Consider the following 16,377-nt stretch of genomic DNA (forward strand, 5'->3'; position numbering starts at 1 on the left):
CATAGAACAGCGCAGGAACAGGCCCAAATGATTCCAACTATGGGTATTGTCTGTACAGAGTTTCTACGATCTCCCCATGACCGTGTGGATTTTATTCAAAATCTTTGGTTTCCTCCCACACTCCAAAGACGTACACAGGTATGAAGGTTAATTGGCTTGGCTTGGTGTCTGTGCAAATTGTCCTTAGTGTGTATAGGATAGTGTTAATGTGCAGGGATCGCTGGCCAGTGCAGACTTGGTAGGCCGAAGGGCCTATTGCCATGCTGTATCTCTAAACTAAACAAACATGGCAAGACCACATGTGGAGTATTGTGTGCAGTTTTGGTCTCCTAATTTGAGGAAGGACGTCCTTGTAATTGAGGCAGTACAGCGTAGGTTCACGAGATTGATCCCTGAGATTACGGGACTGTCATATGAGGAAAGATTGAAAAGTCTAGGCTTGTATTCACTGGAGTTTAGAAGGATGAGAGGGGATCTTATAGAAATATATAAAATTATAAAAGGACTGGACAAGCTAGATGCAGGAAAAATGTTCCCAATGTTGGGCGAGTCCAGAACCAGGGGCCACAGTCTTAGAATAAAGGGGAGGCCATTTAAAACTGAGGTGAGAAGGAACTTTTTCACCCAGAGAGTTGTGAATTTGTGGAATTCTCTGCCAGAGGGCATTGGAGGCCAAATCATTGGATGGATTTAAGAGAGTTAGATAAACCTCTAGGGGCTAGTGGTCAAGGGATACAGGGAGAAGGCAGGCACGGGTTATTGATTGTGGACGATCAGCCACGATCACAATGAATGACGGTGCTGGCTCGAAGGGCCAAATGGCCTCCTCCAGCACCTATTTTCTATGTTTCCATGCCAAGTTTAATTAATCCTCTCCGCCTGCGTGTGATTCATATCCGTGTATATCCAAGTGTCTATCCAAAAGACTCTTAAATGCCACTATTCTATCTGCCTGCACCATCTCCCACGCAGCACATTCCAGGCACCCATACCACCCTGTGCAAAACAGCGGTCACACACATATCGTTTAAACTTTGTATCTCAAACCTTAAAGCTAAGCCATCTAGTTTATTACAATTTCAGCCAGGGACAAGGATCAGACTATCCACACTTTCTATGCCCCTCCTAATTTTATCTACTTCAACCTCAGCCTCCGATACTCCAGAGAAAACAATCCAATTTTATGCAACCTTGCCTTGTACCTAATGTCTTCTAATCCAGGCAACATTCTGGTAAACTTCTTCTGCACTCTCACCAACATTCCTGTAATGGGGTGACCAGACAATACTCCAAGGCTGCAACATGGGTTCCCGACTCTTTTACGCAATACACCGACTCACAAAGTATATCATGTGCCGTCTTTACCATACTATCTACTTGTGATCTCACTTTTAGGTTGCTGTAGTGTCCCCCAAAATCCCTCTACATGTCAATGCTTTTGAGGATCCAGACCTTAACTGTATACGTTCCCCTAACATTAGACCTAACAAAGTGCAACCCCTTTCATTTGCTCCAATCAAACACCATCTGCCATTTATCCACCATTTCTGTAGCTGATCTGTATCCTGCTGTATACTTTCACAACCATTTTCACTGACCACAACTTCATCAATTTTGGTGTTGTCTCCGAAGTTACGTACCAACTCTTCTACCTTTATGCCGTGTGCTGGAAGAACTCAACAGGTATATGCTGCATTTATGGAGGGAATGTTTCAAGTCGGGACTGGAACAAGGGAATTAAGTTGTTTAGATAAAAGAAAGGACCAAGTAATAATTCCTGCAGCACACCTGTAGTCAGAGTCCTCCAATCTGAAAAGGGAAGGGACATGACGTTGCCATAGGTGGAGGAGAGCAAAGATTTCAGAGCGCCAGAACAGTGAAGGAGGTTACAGAAAGGGTGAGGGGAAAGAAGGGATTTGAACACGAGGATGGCATTGTTAAAACTGAGGCAGGGACTGGTGGAGTAGGTACCAACATACACTCACTGTTCACTCGACGGCAGTCAAGAATAGAAGACCCCAATGTCCACGGTGGAGGAGCACTCATGTCCACAAGATTCCACTAGCCAGGTCCCAGATCCACATGGGAATGGCACGTTTGATGCAATCGCCATCTTGTTCATCCCGCCAAGTCAGTCTGCAAACACAAGAGAAGCCGTGAGATTACCTCTCATTCTTCGAAACTCTAGCAAGTACACACCAACCCCAGTTCAGTTCTTAACCTCAGCTTCCAATTGTTAGATGGGAATAAAATAAAATCTGCAGATGCCGGAAGTCCGAGATGAACATAACACCTGCTGGGAATTCTCAGCAGCCCAGGTAGCGACCGTGGTGAGAGAAACAGAGCTGAGACCTGGAACCGAAACTCTGCTTTTCTCCCCGGAGATGCTGACCGACCTGCCGAGTGTTTCCAAACTGTTCTACCTTTATTTCTCAGTGGGAGCGCCTGTCGACCGCTCTCAGATTTACCTGCTGCAGGGAACAGTTTCTCTGCATCGACCGTTTCAGTTCAGTCGAGTCAATGCTTCCCCTTCCCAGCCCACGACCCCTGGTCCCAGGACGTGGAATAAACCCCATGGTCCTGCATCCTCAGGCCGGAGATCAGGACCAGGGCCCACACTTCCATCCTGGGGCAGCCTCGGCCGGACCCATTTTGAATTCGGTTCCTCTTCTCCGCCGCGCTGATGAAGGCGAGGCTCCATCCGCCTCTTCTCACCCTGACTCCCTTCAGTGCGGCCCCGGGACCGGGACGAGCTGGAACCGCGCTCCAGCACTTTGGACACGGGCCCCCGGTCGCCACAACACCTCCCGCCCGGGGAATGTCTCGCGTCCACCCCCGGGCCCAGGCCGCTCCTCCTCCGTGGGCCTCGCAGCCGGTTGCCGAGGGAACGACGTCAATGGCGTCGTGACGTCAGGTCGCAATTAGCTCCGTGACGTCTCTTCGCATCACGTGACAGGGTCTGCCGCAGCCCGGGGAGGGGCAGATGGAGCTGTCAATCAGACGAGCCGCTTTGCAAAGTGATACTGTGTAAAGTGAGCCGAATGATGGAGAATTCGGAGACAGCAGAATGGGTGCGAAGTATTTTGAGTGAACTCTCAAGCTGGAGTGCTGTGTGCATTTCTGGTCACCACACCATAGGAGGGGTGGGAATGCACTTCAGATGGGCAAAGGAGATTGACCAAACTGTTCCCTGGGACAGAGCGTTTCGGACATGAGGGGAATCTGGTCAGAGCGAGCTGTGGGTTATGTGGGTAGGAGCAGCGTGGATAATGAGAAACCTTTCCCCATAAACGAAGATATTTGAAACCAGTTGACATCATTTTCAGGCGAGCAGGGATAGGGTGAGTAAAACCTAACGATTTTTCTTTCACCAAGGAGTGGGTTGCAATGAGGGACCACCCCTAGAAGGTAGTGGATGCAAGGACACTCACAAAATGTGAGAAGTATCTGGATGAGCTCTGGAAGTGTTATGGTGTAGGTGTTTGCAGACCAAGTGGCAGAACAGTAGCTTTACAATAGACAATAGACAATAGGTGCAGGAGTAGGCCATTCGGCCCTTCGAGCCAGCACCGCCATTCAATGTGATCATGGCTGATCATTCTCAATCAGTACCCCGTTCCTGCTTTCTCCCCAAACCCCCTGACTCCGCTATCCTTAAGAGCTCTATCTAGCTCTCTCTTGAATGTATTCAGAGAATTGGCCTCCACTCCCCTCTGAGGCAGAGAATTCCACAGATTCACAACTCTCTGACTGAAAAAGTTTTCCTCATCTCTGTTCTAAATGGCCTACCCCTTATTCTTAAACTGTGGCCCCTGGTTCTGGACTCCCCCAACATTGCGAACATGTTTCCTGCCTCTAATGTGTCCAACCCCTTAATAATCTTATACGTTTCGATAAACCATTAGCAAATTTGCAGATGATACTAAGCTGGGGGGTAGTGTGAATTGTGAGGAAGATGCAATAAGGCTGCAGGGTGACTTGGACAGGTTGTGTGAGTGGGCGGATACATGGCAGATGCAGTTTAATGTAGATAAGTGTGAGGTTATTCACTTTGGAAGTAAGAATAGAAAGGCAGATAATTATCTGAATGGTGTCAAGTTAGGAAGAGGGGATGTTCAACGAGATCTGGGTGTCCTAGTGCATCAGTCGCTGAAAGGAAGCATGCAGGTACAGCAGGCAGTGAAGAAAGCCAATGGAATGTTGGCCTTTGTAACAAGAGGAGTTGAGTATAGGAGCAAAGAGGTCCTTCTACAGTTGTACCGGGCCCTGGTGAGACCGCACCTGGAGTACTGTGTGCAGTTTTGGTCTCCAAATTTGAGGAAGGATATTCTTGCTATTGAGGGCGTGCAGCGTAGGATCACTAGGTTGATTCCCGGAATGGCGGGACTGTCGTATGTTGAAAGGCTGGAGCAAATAGGCTTGTATACACTGGAATTTCAAGGATGAGGGGGGATCTTATTGAAACGTATAAGATAATTAGGGGATTGGACACATTAGAGGCAGGAAACATGTTCCCAATGTTGGGGGAGTCCAGAACAAGGGGCCACAGTTTAAGAATAAGGGGTAGGCCATTTAGAACGGAGATGAGGAAGAACTTTTTCAGTCAGAGAGTGGTGAAGGTGTGGAATTCTCTGCCTCAGAAGGCAGTGGAGGCCAGTTCGTTGGATGCTTTCAAGAGAGAGCTGGATAGAGCTCTTAAGGATAGCGGAGTGAGGGGGTATAGAGAGAAGGCAGGAACGGGGTACTGATTGAGAGTGATCAGCCATGATCGCATTGAATGGCGGTGCTGGCTCGAAGGGCTGAATGGCCTATTCCTGCACCTATTGTCTATTGTCTATAAGATCACCTCTCATCCTTCTAGATTAGCCCGCAGCAAGGTTGTAGGGTTACTGAAACTCCAGAAATTTCACTGCTTAGTCCTGTGCTTGATTGTGGTCCTGCCATAGAGAAAATAGTTATTAAAAATTAATAACTATATTAAGTCATCTATATTGGGTACTGCGCAAAGACTGGATAGGACATGTTTAGAGGGAATATGGCAAGTGGGACTAGTGTAGATGGGACGTGAAGCATTATGGTGTAGATGTTTACAGACCAAGTACCAATGAACTGGATCGGTACAGTTGGGTTTTTTGTTAGACAGTATGGTGGATCACAATGACTGTCTTTGTGCTGCGCACCTTCAGGAATCTACTAGGTATCACTGCAGAGGATACAAACAATCTCCCCCAAAAATGTTTTAGATCAGGTTCCCATCTGCTTTACCTTTGGCCAAGAAGAATATGGTAACGTGCCTCAGTGACTAGGTATATGGTGATGAAGTGCTTTGAGAGGTTGTTTATGGTGCATATGAACTCCTTCCTCAACAAGAACATGGACCCGCTACAATTTGCCTCCCACCACAACAGGTCAACAGAAGATGCAATCTTGCTGGCTCACCGCTCTGCACTGGACTGATTGAATGATAAAAACACATACATCAGGATGTTTAACACCATGATCCCCTCCAAGCTGGATACCAAGCTCATGGAACTGGGTCTCTGCACAACCCTCTGCAACTGGTTCCTAGACTTCCTTGTCAACAGACAATGATCTGTACGAATTGGCAGCAACACTTCCTCCTTGATAACCATCAGCATTGGAGGACCTCATGGCTGCGTGCTCAGCCTGCTGCTCTACTCATGACTGTGTAGCCGGACACAGTTTGAACTCAATCTTCAAGTTGGCCAATGACACCACTGTTGTTGCATAAATTATAGATGACGACAAGTTGGAAAATAGGAGGAAGATCGAACAACTGATCAAATGGTGCCAGAACAACAACCTTGCTTTCAACGTCAATGTTGTGAGGCAAATGAAAATTCTAATTAATTAAACTTTATTTAAGCTTTAAGCAACTCATTTCTGTCATACACATCTTCAAAGCGCCTGGAAATTATCGCTGATTCAGCAGGCCTCGCCGGCCCAAGCCCCGCACATGCGCACACTTCATTCTCCCCTCCTATTTATAAGTTGAGACGGTCAGGAGGTTTAGTATGTCTTGATGACCGTCGCAGCACTGGAGCATCAGGAGATAATGGTGTTTCAATAGCTGGTGGTACATATATTGCTTGGTCATCAACTTCACTCATATTGTTATTTACATTTTCAATTTTAGAATTACTTATAGAAGTTTTCATAGGGGACAGTGGGAGTGTTGAAGGAAGTTCTTGATTAATATTATAAAGGAGTGATGGAGCTGATGGAGAAGATGGACATGGTGCAAGGTCACGAAGTGAGAAGTTGACTGACGTCCATCCTGATACTTGATAGTTGCATAAGAAGGGTTGACATCAGTCATTTCAACTTTATCAACTAAGGGCTCATTCTTATTTGATCGGACATACCAACGAAGCAACCCAGTCCCAGGGCTAGTCAACCATGATGACAGAGAAATACCACTGGAAGAATGCCGTTTGAAGTTAAAGTACCGCTCATGTGGAGTAGTATTGGTAGCAGTTGACAGTAGAGATCTGATGGAGTGTAATGTATCTGGTAGAACACATTCCCACTGCTGATCTGGTATGTCATTTGACTTTAAAGCCAGTTTCACTACTTTGCCAATGATTCCGTTATACCTCTCAACCTGACCATTTCCAATAGGATGATATAGTGTTGTTTTACTTGTTGCAATTCCTCTATTAGAAAGGTAGTCTTTTAAATCGTTTGACATGAATGAGGTGCCCCTATCAGAATGTATGTAACGTGGAAATCCACAGAATTAAAACAGTTGATCTGAACATTTGATAACCGTAGCAGCTGACATATTTGGACAAGGAAAGGCAAATGGAAACCTCGAATATTCATCAAGTATGGTAAGTGTATAAACATTTTGAGAGGAGGATGGTAAAGGCCCTTTTAAGGTTTTCCTGTTCAAGACACGTTCCATAGGTTGAGTAGCTTTGATCAATCTTCCTTCTACAGAATGGAAGAACCTTGGTTTTAATTCAGCACAGATTCTACATGAAGTACATCTTCTGTAGAGAAAGGTAAGTTTTTGGAACGAACTTGGTGTAACATACGAGTGACTCCAGGATGACACAACCCTTTGTGAGGATCAGTGACTGCAAAAGAATGAACAGAAGCACAAAATGCTCGAGTTAATGTATCCAGAGCAACATTATCCTTACCAGGGTGGTACTCAATTGAATAACTATATGCAGATAATTCAATCCTCCATTCATGAATTTTACTGTTTTTAATCTTTGTTCGTTTCCGATTATCTAGCATTAAAGCTACTGAATGCTGATCTGTTATTAAAGTAAAGTGCTGATGAGCAAGGAAATGATTCAATTTTCTCACTGCTTCAATAATTGCTGTAGCTTCCTTTTCGACGGGTGGGTACTGCAATTCACTACTTTGGAGAGTACGTGACATGAAAGCCACTGGTCGTCCTCCTTGATTTAATGTTGCTGATAGTGCTAAATCAGAGGGATCACATTCAACAACAAAGGGGAGATCCTCATCGATGGCGTATAATGTCGCAGATTCTAATTGTTTCTTTAAAGAAGTAAAGGCACCAATTGCTATAGGTTCAAGAGGAAACGATTTTGCTCTAATCAAAGGTTGAAATTTGTCAGAAAAATTTGGTATCCATTTAGCATAATATGCAAACATACCAAGAAGCCTTCATAGAGAGTTTAATATAGCTGGAATAGGTATTTCTTGGAGTGGGTGGAGTCTTTCTGCCAGCCTCATTTAATGTTAGATTTTTAGAACGTACAACTTCTAAAAACCATTGTACATTTTTGTCATGTTTAGCTTGGTCTTTTCCTGCAATAGTTATATTATTAAGATAAGGGAAAGTATCTTTAAGGTTTTCCTATTCAACAAGTTTGTCCATCTCTCTCTGAAAAACAGCCACACCATTAGTTACACCAAAAGGAACTCTGCAGTAGTGGTATAATTTTCCATTTGCTTCAAATGCAGTGTGTTTCTTTTCTGATTCTTTCAAAGGAATTTGATAGTAAGCACTTTTTAGGTCAAAAGTAGAGAATATCTTATACTTGGCTCATGTATTGATAATATCTTCTGTACGAGGTAATGGATATGCATCAAGCTCCGTGAACTGGTTATAGTTTGAGAATAATCAATGCAGAGTCTCTTTCTATGTCTCTCTAAGGGGTCATTAACCACGACAAGTTGTGCCTTCCAAGGGGAAGAGCTGGGTTCTATGATACCTTCTTGTAATAATAATAATAATAATAATGCATTTTATTTATATAGCGCTTTTCATATACTCAAAGACGCTTTACAGAGATTTTGAGAACATAGGGAAATGAATAAATAGATAAATAAGTAAATAAATAAATGAACAGAGAAAGGAGACAGAAGGTGAGGTGACCTTCAGTGGCTGAAGGCAGTACTGAACAGGTGAGACTTCAGCGATGTTTTGAATGTGGTGAGTGTGGGGGAGTCTCTAACGGTTTGGGGTAGTGAGTTCCATAGGGTGGGAGCAGCGATGGAGAAAGCCCTGTCCCCCCAGGATCTGAGTTTAGTCCGGATGTGGGGGGATAGGAGATTGGCAGCGGCAGAGCGGAGGGTGCAGGTGGGAGTGTGCCTGTGGAGGAGGTCGGTCAGGTAGGATGGGGCCAGGTTATGGAGGGCTTTGTAGGTTATGAGGAGGATTTTGTACTGGATTCTCTGGGGGATGGGGAGCCAGTGGAGTTTATAAAGGACGGGGGTGATATGGTCACGGATCGAGGTGTGTGTGAGTAGACGGGCAGCGGAGTTTTGAATGTATTGAAGTTTATTGATGATTTTTGAGGGTGCGCCATAGAGGAGGCTGTTGCAGTAGTCCAGACGGGAGGTGATGAAGGAGTGGATGAGGGTTTCTGCAGCTGTGGAGGAGAGGGATGGACGGAGACGGGCAATGTTTTTGAGGTGGAAGAAGGCTGTCTTTGTGATGTGTTTGATGTGTTTGTCGAAGGAGAGGGTTTGATCAAGGATGATTCCAAGATTCCGGATGTGAGGTGAGGTGGATACTGGGAGACCATCAATGTTGAGGATGAAGTTTTGGGTGGATTTGGTGAGCGTTTTTGGACCAATGATGATGATTTCAGATTTGTTGCAATTGAGTTTGAGGAAGTTTGATTGAAGCCAAGATTTTATTTCAGTAATGCAGTTTGTCAGTGTAGAGTGTGTGGTGGGGGAGATTGACTTGGTGGAGATGAGGAGCTGGATATCATCGGCGAAGCAGTGGAAGTTGAGACCATGACGGCGGATTAATTGACCAAGGGGGAACAGGTAGAGGATGAAGAGGAGGGGGCCAAGGACTGAGCCTTGGGGGACACCTTGGGGGAGGGGAGCGGTGGGGGATTTACAGTTGTTAATGGAGATGAACTGTTGTCTGTCAGAGAGGTAAGATTTGAACCAGGATAGGGCTGTGCCGGTGATGTTAAGGGAGGTTTCAAGTCGGGTGAGGAGAATGGAGTGATTTATGGTGTCAAAGGCGGCGCTGAGGTCAAGTAGGATGAGGATGTTGAGGTTGCCAGCGTCGGAGGAGAGGATAATGTCGTTTGTGATTTTGACGAGCGCAGTTTCAGTACAGTGGTTTGAGCGGAATCCGGATTGGAAAGTTTCATACAGGTTATTGGTAGAGAGGTGGTATTTGAGTTGGGAAGCTACAGCACGTTCCAAAACTTTGGACAGAACGGGTAGGTTGGAGATTGGTCTGAAGTTGTTTGGGGTGTCAGGGTTTAGACCAGGTTTTTTCAGAATGGGGGTGACAGCAGCGATTTTGAGGGATGGCGGGACGATGCCAGTGGACAGGGAGGAGTTTATTGTTGCAGTGATAAGTGGAGAGAGAGCAGGAAGGCAGGCCTTGACAAAGCTGGAGGGGATGGGGTCCAGAGAGCAGGTGGCAGTTTTTATTTCTGTGAAGAGGTCAGAGAGGTCGGTGGTGGAGATTGGGGAGAACTGAGGCAGGGGCTGACAGGATAAGGGGGGGCAGGTGGTTTGAGGGGGAGCAGGTGCGTTGGTGGTTAAGGTGCTGTAGATGTTGTCTATTTTGCTTTGGAAGAATGAAAGGAAAGTGGTGCATTTGTCAACTGTGAATGATTGGGAGATGGTGTCCAGGGGGCTGAGGAGTTTGTTTATTGTAGAGAAGAGTGTTTTGGGGTTTCCGGAGCCAGAGTGAATTATTTGAGAGTAGTAGGTGGAGTGGGCACGGGAGAGGGCATCTTTATAGTGCTGTATGTGGTCTTGGGAGTGAATTGTGAGACCTGTTTTGTTGCGGAGTCTTTCAAGTTGGCGGGCATGAGTTTTCATCACGCGGAGTTCAGGGGTAAACCAGGGAGCAGAGTGGGTGAAGGAAACTGTTTTGGTTGTAAAAGATTAGTTACTTCTGTGTTGATACATTTTTTGTCATCTTTACTAAAATGTCTTGATTTTGTAGCAATTGGCTTGCACTTACGGGATAGATTAGTAAATAATGAAGGACATTCAACAGATGCAGTAGAAAAATCACACAATATTGGAGGCTTTGACAATACAAGATCAGGCATTGTTCCTTCATACATGATTTGAAGTGATCTGTGCTGTTTGTGAAAATCCTGACGTAGAATTATATCGCTACACAAATTTTTCAAAATACCCAGACATACAGATTTATAACAAGTTTTGTTCAGAATAAAGTCCACAATACAAGATCCAATAATTTGAGTATTGAGAGTTGTCAGAGCCATCGAGATTTCTCTATTTGAAGGAATTATAGTTAGATTTAGTCGAGACACAACTTGTTCACTTATAAAACTTTCTGAACTGCCAGAATCAAGTAGTACATTAAGTGTACGGCCGTTGATGGATACCGTTGCAGCTGCATGAGACAAGCTCTGAGGAAATGCAGCTGTGATTGCACATAAAGAAGGCATATACGTGGCAGCAATCACACTTTTAGTAGTTGCTTTGGACTTGCATACTCTAGAATAATATCCCTTCTTGCCACAACCATTACAAGTTGCCTCTCGAGCAGGACATACCACTCTCTATTATGAATATTACCCACGCAAAAGTAACACTTCTTTTTTGAATAAGTACATGCTGCAGCAAGGGCACATTTATCAGTAGAAATTGTTTCAGCTTGCCCCATATTAATATTTGGGTTAGATTATTCTGTAGTAGTTGCAGCAGAATACACATTAGATGAGCCATAAGCATCTGAATTTCTCTGAGCCAAGTCTAATGAGTAAGCTTGATTGAGTAACCACACCATCCCCGGGCACTTTCCCCAGCAACCCGCAGGAGATGCAACACCTGTCCCTTTACCTCCCCCCTCAACTCCATCCAAGGACCCAAACAGTCTTTCCAGGTGAGACAAAGGTTCACCTGCACCTCCTCCAACCTCATCTATTGTATCTGCTGCTCTAGATGTCAACTTCTTTACATCGGCGAAACCAAATGCAGGCTCAGCGATCATTTCGTTCAACACCTTTGCTCAGTCCCACTTAAGCAACGTGATCTCCCGGTGGCTGAGCGCTTCAACTCCCCCTCCCATTCCCAGTCTGACCTTTCTGTCATGGGCCTCCTCCAGTGCCATAGTGAGGCCCACCGGAAATTGGAGGAACAGCACCTCATATTTCACTTGGGCACTTGCAGCCCAGAAGATAAACTTCTCCAACGTTAGATAGTTCCTCTGTCCCTCTCTTCCCCTCCCCAGTTCTCCCTCTATCTTCCTGTGTCCACCTATATCCTTCCTTTGTCCCGCCCCCGACATCAGTCTGAAGGGTCTCAACCCGAAACGTCACCCATTCCTTCTCTCCTGAGATGCTGCCTGACCTGCTGAGTTACTCCAGCATTTTTTGAAATAATTACCTTCGATTTGTACCAGCATCTGTAGTTATTTTCTTACACTATTTATACAAGTTTGATTGTAAGATGACTGTAGATCCAAGGTTTTGTTTTCTAATAGTCTGTCATATTAAAGGCGATGCCAAACCATTGATAAAAGAGTCTCGAATAATCTTCCTGTTGATATTGATCAGCTGTAACTGCTTCGTGTTAAAAACTCATCAAGTGACTCACCAGGTTTTTGTTTACGAGTAGCAAGGAGGTGTCGAGCAAATATTACATAGGGTGTCTTAACGAAGAGTCTGCTTAGTGCATCAATAGCAGAATCATACGTTGTACATTACTCTATGTAATCATATACATCATAAGAGATAGAGCTTATTAATGTCCTGAATTTGTCTGGTGCATTGTCACCACACTCAAATAAGATATTTAGTGTATGAAGCCAGTGCTTCCATTCCTTTGCTGCAGTAAGTGAGTTGAGATCCAGATCCAAGCATTGTGGTTTCAATAGTTTCTGCATCTCGATGTCACACTGCTTAACTTCTGAGATTGAGTTGCTTAAATTGTTGAGGCAAATGAAAATTATAATTTACTTAAACTTTATTTAAGCTTTAAGCAACTCATTTCTGTAATACACATCTTGAAAGCGACTAGAAATTATTGCTGATTCCACAGGCCTCACCGGCCTGAGTCCCGCACATGCGCACACTTCAGTCAATAAGACCAAGGAACTGATTGTGGACTATGGAATGGAAAAATAAGGATCCATGAATTTGCCTTCATCGCAGGACAGTGGTGGAGAGTCAAAGCTGGACATTCGTGGGACTGGACATCTTTGTAGATATGACCTGGGTCCAGCACTTAGATGCAATCATATGTAAAGCCTATCAATGTTTCTACTTCCATAGAAGATTGAGGAGATTCTGTATGTCAATGAATAATCTCATGAACTTCTACAGGTGTACAGTAGAGAGCATATCTCTATCACTGGCTGCATCACTGCCTGGTTCGGCAAATCGAACGCCCAGGAATGAACAAGATTGCAAAAACTGGTAAACACTCCCAGTCAATCACCTGCCCATCAAAGGAATCTACAACAGTTGCTACCTCAAAAAGGCAGTTTGCAAAAACCCACACCACCCTTATTTCACACCCTATGCCCTTATTTCACACCTGCCATTAAGAAGGTGGTACAGGAGCCTGAAAACTGTAACATCCAGGTTCAGGAGCTGCTACATCCCAAAAACCACACACTACCCTTCCGTACACAACAACCTCCAAATAGGCTCTTAACTATAGATTAGGGGACATTATTGTTGTAAGAATATCTGCCAAAACTTACCTTTCCGCTTCAGCCAACCGCTGTTTCATGTTTAGTTTAGTTCAGATGTACAGCGCGGAAACAAGCCCTAAGGGCCAGTGAGTCAGCAGTCCCACGCATGAACACGATCCTACACACACAAGGGATTTTTTGGTACATTTACATTATGTCAATTAACGTCTTTTGAGTGTGGGAGGAAACGGGGAGAACGTACAAACTGCGTACAGGCAAGCATCCCTAGTCAGGATTGAAACCGGGTTTCTGGCGCTGCAAGGCAGTTGGTCTACCGCTACGTCACTGTATACACAACTCAATGTGCAGGGTCGGTTTTGGACAAAGACAATGAACACTTTTCCCGCACGAAGCATAGCCGCCGATTTGCCCTTCCACAGACATGGTGAGTGGCTCTGAAAAGAACCTTTGGGTTACTCTGTTCAGTTTCTCTCGCTTACTTGCTCGCTCCGCCAGTTTTCTTGGGTAACAGCACGGCCTGGATATTGGGCAGCACACCGCCCTGTGCGATGGTCACTCCTCCCATCAGTTTGTTGAGCTCCTCGTCGTTGCGGACAGCCAGCTGCAGATGTCTGGGGATGATGCGGCTCTTCTTGTTGTCCCGGGCCGCATTGCCGGCCAACTCCAGGATTTCAGCCGTCAGATACTCGAGCACAGCAGCCAGATAGACCGGGGCTCCGGCACCAACACGCTTAGCATAGTTGCCCTTTCTCAGGAGCCTGTGTACACGGCCAACCGGGAACTGCAATCCGGCCCGGGACGAGCGAGACTTGGCCTTGGCCCGAGCTTTGCCGCTGGTTTTCCCTCGTCCAGACATGTCCCGAATCTTGCACACGGAGAATGAAAAAATGATCACAGACTCGCTCTTCTTGTACATTTTTGCGGAATCCAGTGAACCGCTGATGATTGGGGAAAAAGCACTTGATTTCATTGGTGAGAGGAATAACCCAATCACTGAACCGTTTTATCTACCAATCAAAACCAGCAACAAAAGCGCTGAAAATAACTGCCAGTCCCTCCAAAACCAGAACTTTGAAATAGCCCGCCAAACTATAAATCTGGATGTCAATACAATTTGCGACATCACATAATCATTGTTTTTTTGTTTATCTTTTTTTTATCTAAGTGCATTGCGTTAAGGTGTTAATTATACTACTGCGAGTAAGAATTCCATTGTTCCGTTGACGGCACATTTGACAATTAAATACTCTTGATTATTGGCCACCTTGAACCCCGAGCAATACGGCACAACACATTTAATTTACGATTTATTTGGACCGATAACCGATCACAAAAAAACCCGATTCTCGGCATCAATTAGCGATCGGTCACCTTGTAAACGGTGTCGGATTATCTACTAGTCCCTTTTTACAAAAGTCGGAGTTTGGGCTAGTGTGAAAAGTTCCTCCTTGAAAGACAGAACGAATTGCCGAATAGAAATGCAATTCGGAACAGTTAGAGATGAAGACAGGAGTTAATAAACCTCAGTACCCATAGTAAATAAAACAGCAACGACAGCAATAATCGGCTGCCCGTGGGCGCAACTTATGATGTCTGGGACAAGCAAACGCGAAGTAGTTGTACTTCTGTTTAATGGACAGGAACGTAACATGGATACCGGGAATATACAATACAATATATCTTTATTGTCATTGTACCCAGGGGTACAACGAGATTGGGAATGCGCCTCCCATACGATGCAATAATTTAATTAATTTAGACAACAACCCAACGAAACAATTGTAACAGTTTTAGACAGGATTAAGTGCAAGTTGATCTGTGCCGGATCACTATGCGTTGTGACCATCCGGCTCAGCAGGACCGGTTCATAACAGCTATGGCCCTGGGGATGAAGCTGTTCCTGAGACTGGAGGTGCGGGCTCTACGCCTTGTATCGTCTGCCCGATGGAAGGAGTTCGTATTGAAACATTTAATCACTAAACATAACGTTAAATAATTTGCCTAACAAAAATATCCTGAAACAATTCTGCTGCGATTCAACGTCGAAACATTAGTATAACTCTTTCTGCGAGAATGTGGGTGGCTCTTAAAAGAGCCGTTGGGGTTTCGGTATTTTGTCAACAATGTGCGGATCTTTACTTGGAGCTGGTGTACTTGGTCACCGCTTTTGTCCCTTCCGACACGGCGTGCTTGGCCAGCTCCCCGGGAAGAAGCAGGCGCACGGCGGTCTGAATCTCTCGGGAGCTGATGGTAGATCTCTTGTTGTAATGGGCCAGGCGGGAAGCCTCGCCTGCAATGCGCTCGAAAATATCGTTGACGAACGAATTCATGATGCTCATGGCCTTGGAGGAGATGCCGGTGTCGGGGTGAACCTGCTTCATCACTTTGTAGATGTAGATGCCGTAACTCTCCTTCCTCGACCTCCTGCGCTTCTTGCCCGCTTTGCCTGTAGGCTTCGGCAAAGCTTTCTTTGCGCCCTTCTTGGCAGCTGCTTTCGACGTCTCAGGCATTTCCTCGGTGGATTTCAAACACAGCAGTGACCAGAAGCCACTCGGAGCGCGGATTAAATAGGCTGCGCGTCGCCCTATGCTAATGAGGGATGGAGCGGGAGCGGATCGTCATTGGATGGTCGGAGACATGAATAATTACACCTCCCCGTAAACGCTCTGATTGGATATCTATGGGGAAACGTCACAATCCCTCGCTGCACCAGTCAGAGGCCGCTCCCACTGCCCCGTGTCCTGTCCGGGTCACTCTGCGGACGGGGAATTGGCGCCGATCTGGTGCAGTGGCCGCTGCTGTTTAATACAGCAGAAAGCACCGAAAGCTGTCGTTTGTCATCCTCTCCGGTGCCGAGTGCGGGATGCTGACGTCCCGTGGGATAAAACACGAGAAAGGAAAACACCTTGCAATTATAGGTCAGCTTGTACAACTTCATTAGTGGAGCAATTATTCAAATATGAAAGTGCCGGAATAACTCAGCAGGTGAGGCAGCATCGCTGGAGAACATGGATATGGGACCACAGGTAGACAAAAAATGCTGAAGTAACTCAACGGGTCAGGCAGCATCTCGGGAGAAGGAATGGGTGACGTTTCGGGTCGAGACCCTTCAGACTAATGTCAGGGGAGTGACTCTAGAATAGTCAGAGATAGGAAGACCAGTGGGAAAACTGGGAAAGAGAGAGAAAGCAGGGACTATGTGAAGTAAGAAAAACTAATGTTCATACCGCTGGGGTGTAAACTACCCAAACTTA

General features: G+C 45.5%; 2 protein-coding genes across 2 annotated transcripts; both read right to left on the bottom strand.

Annotated features, from left to right (window-relative positions):
• Positions 1-1,785: 1,785 nt before the first annotated feature.
• LOC144609188 (histone H2A-like) lies at positions 1,786-13,979 on the bottom strand. Its single transcript, XM_078427608.1, has 2 exons — positions 13,603-13,979; positions 1,786-2,136 (listed from the first exon to the last, which is right to left on the bottom strand). Exons 1-2 carry the CDS (start codon positions 13,977-13,979, stop codon positions 2,043-2,045), a joined length of 471 nt encoding a protein of 156 aa, XP_078283734.1. The 3' UTR covers positions 1,786-2,042.
• Positions 13,980-15,258: 1,279 nt separating this feature from the next.
• On the bottom strand, positions 15,259-15,681 carry LOC144609201 (histone H2B 1/2-like). Its single transcript, XM_078427619.1, has one exon. It carries the CDS (start codon positions 15,631-15,633, stop codon positions 15,259-15,261), a length of 375 nt encoding a protein of 124 aa, XP_078283745.1. The 5' UTR covers positions 15,634-15,681.
• Positions 15,682-16,377: the final 696 nt, after the last annotated feature.

This window comes from Rhinoraja longicauda, chromosome 34 (genome assembly GCF_053455715.1).
Source record: "Rhinoraja longicauda isolate Sanriku21f chromosome 34, sRhiLon1.1, whole genome shotgun sequence".
NCBI lineage: Eukaryota > Metazoa > Chordata > Chondrichthyes > Rajiformes > Arhynchobatidae > Rhinoraja > Rhinoraja longicauda.

Excerpts from the sequence above, each read along its gene's own strand:
- LOC144609188 (XM_078427608.1), bottom strand. The coding sequence starts at position 13,979 with ATGTCTGGACGAGGGAAAACCAGCGGCAAAGCTCGGGCCAAGGCCAAG. Across the intron at positions 2,137-13,602 it reads AAAACTGGCGGAGCGAGCAA|ACTGACTTGGCGGGATGAAC; the intron begins GTAAGCGAGAGA and ends TTGTGTTTGCAG.
- LOC144609201 (XM_078427619.1), bottom strand. The coding sequence starts at position 15,633 with ATGCCTGAGACGTCGAAAGCAGCTGCCAAGAAGGGCGCAAAGAAAGCT.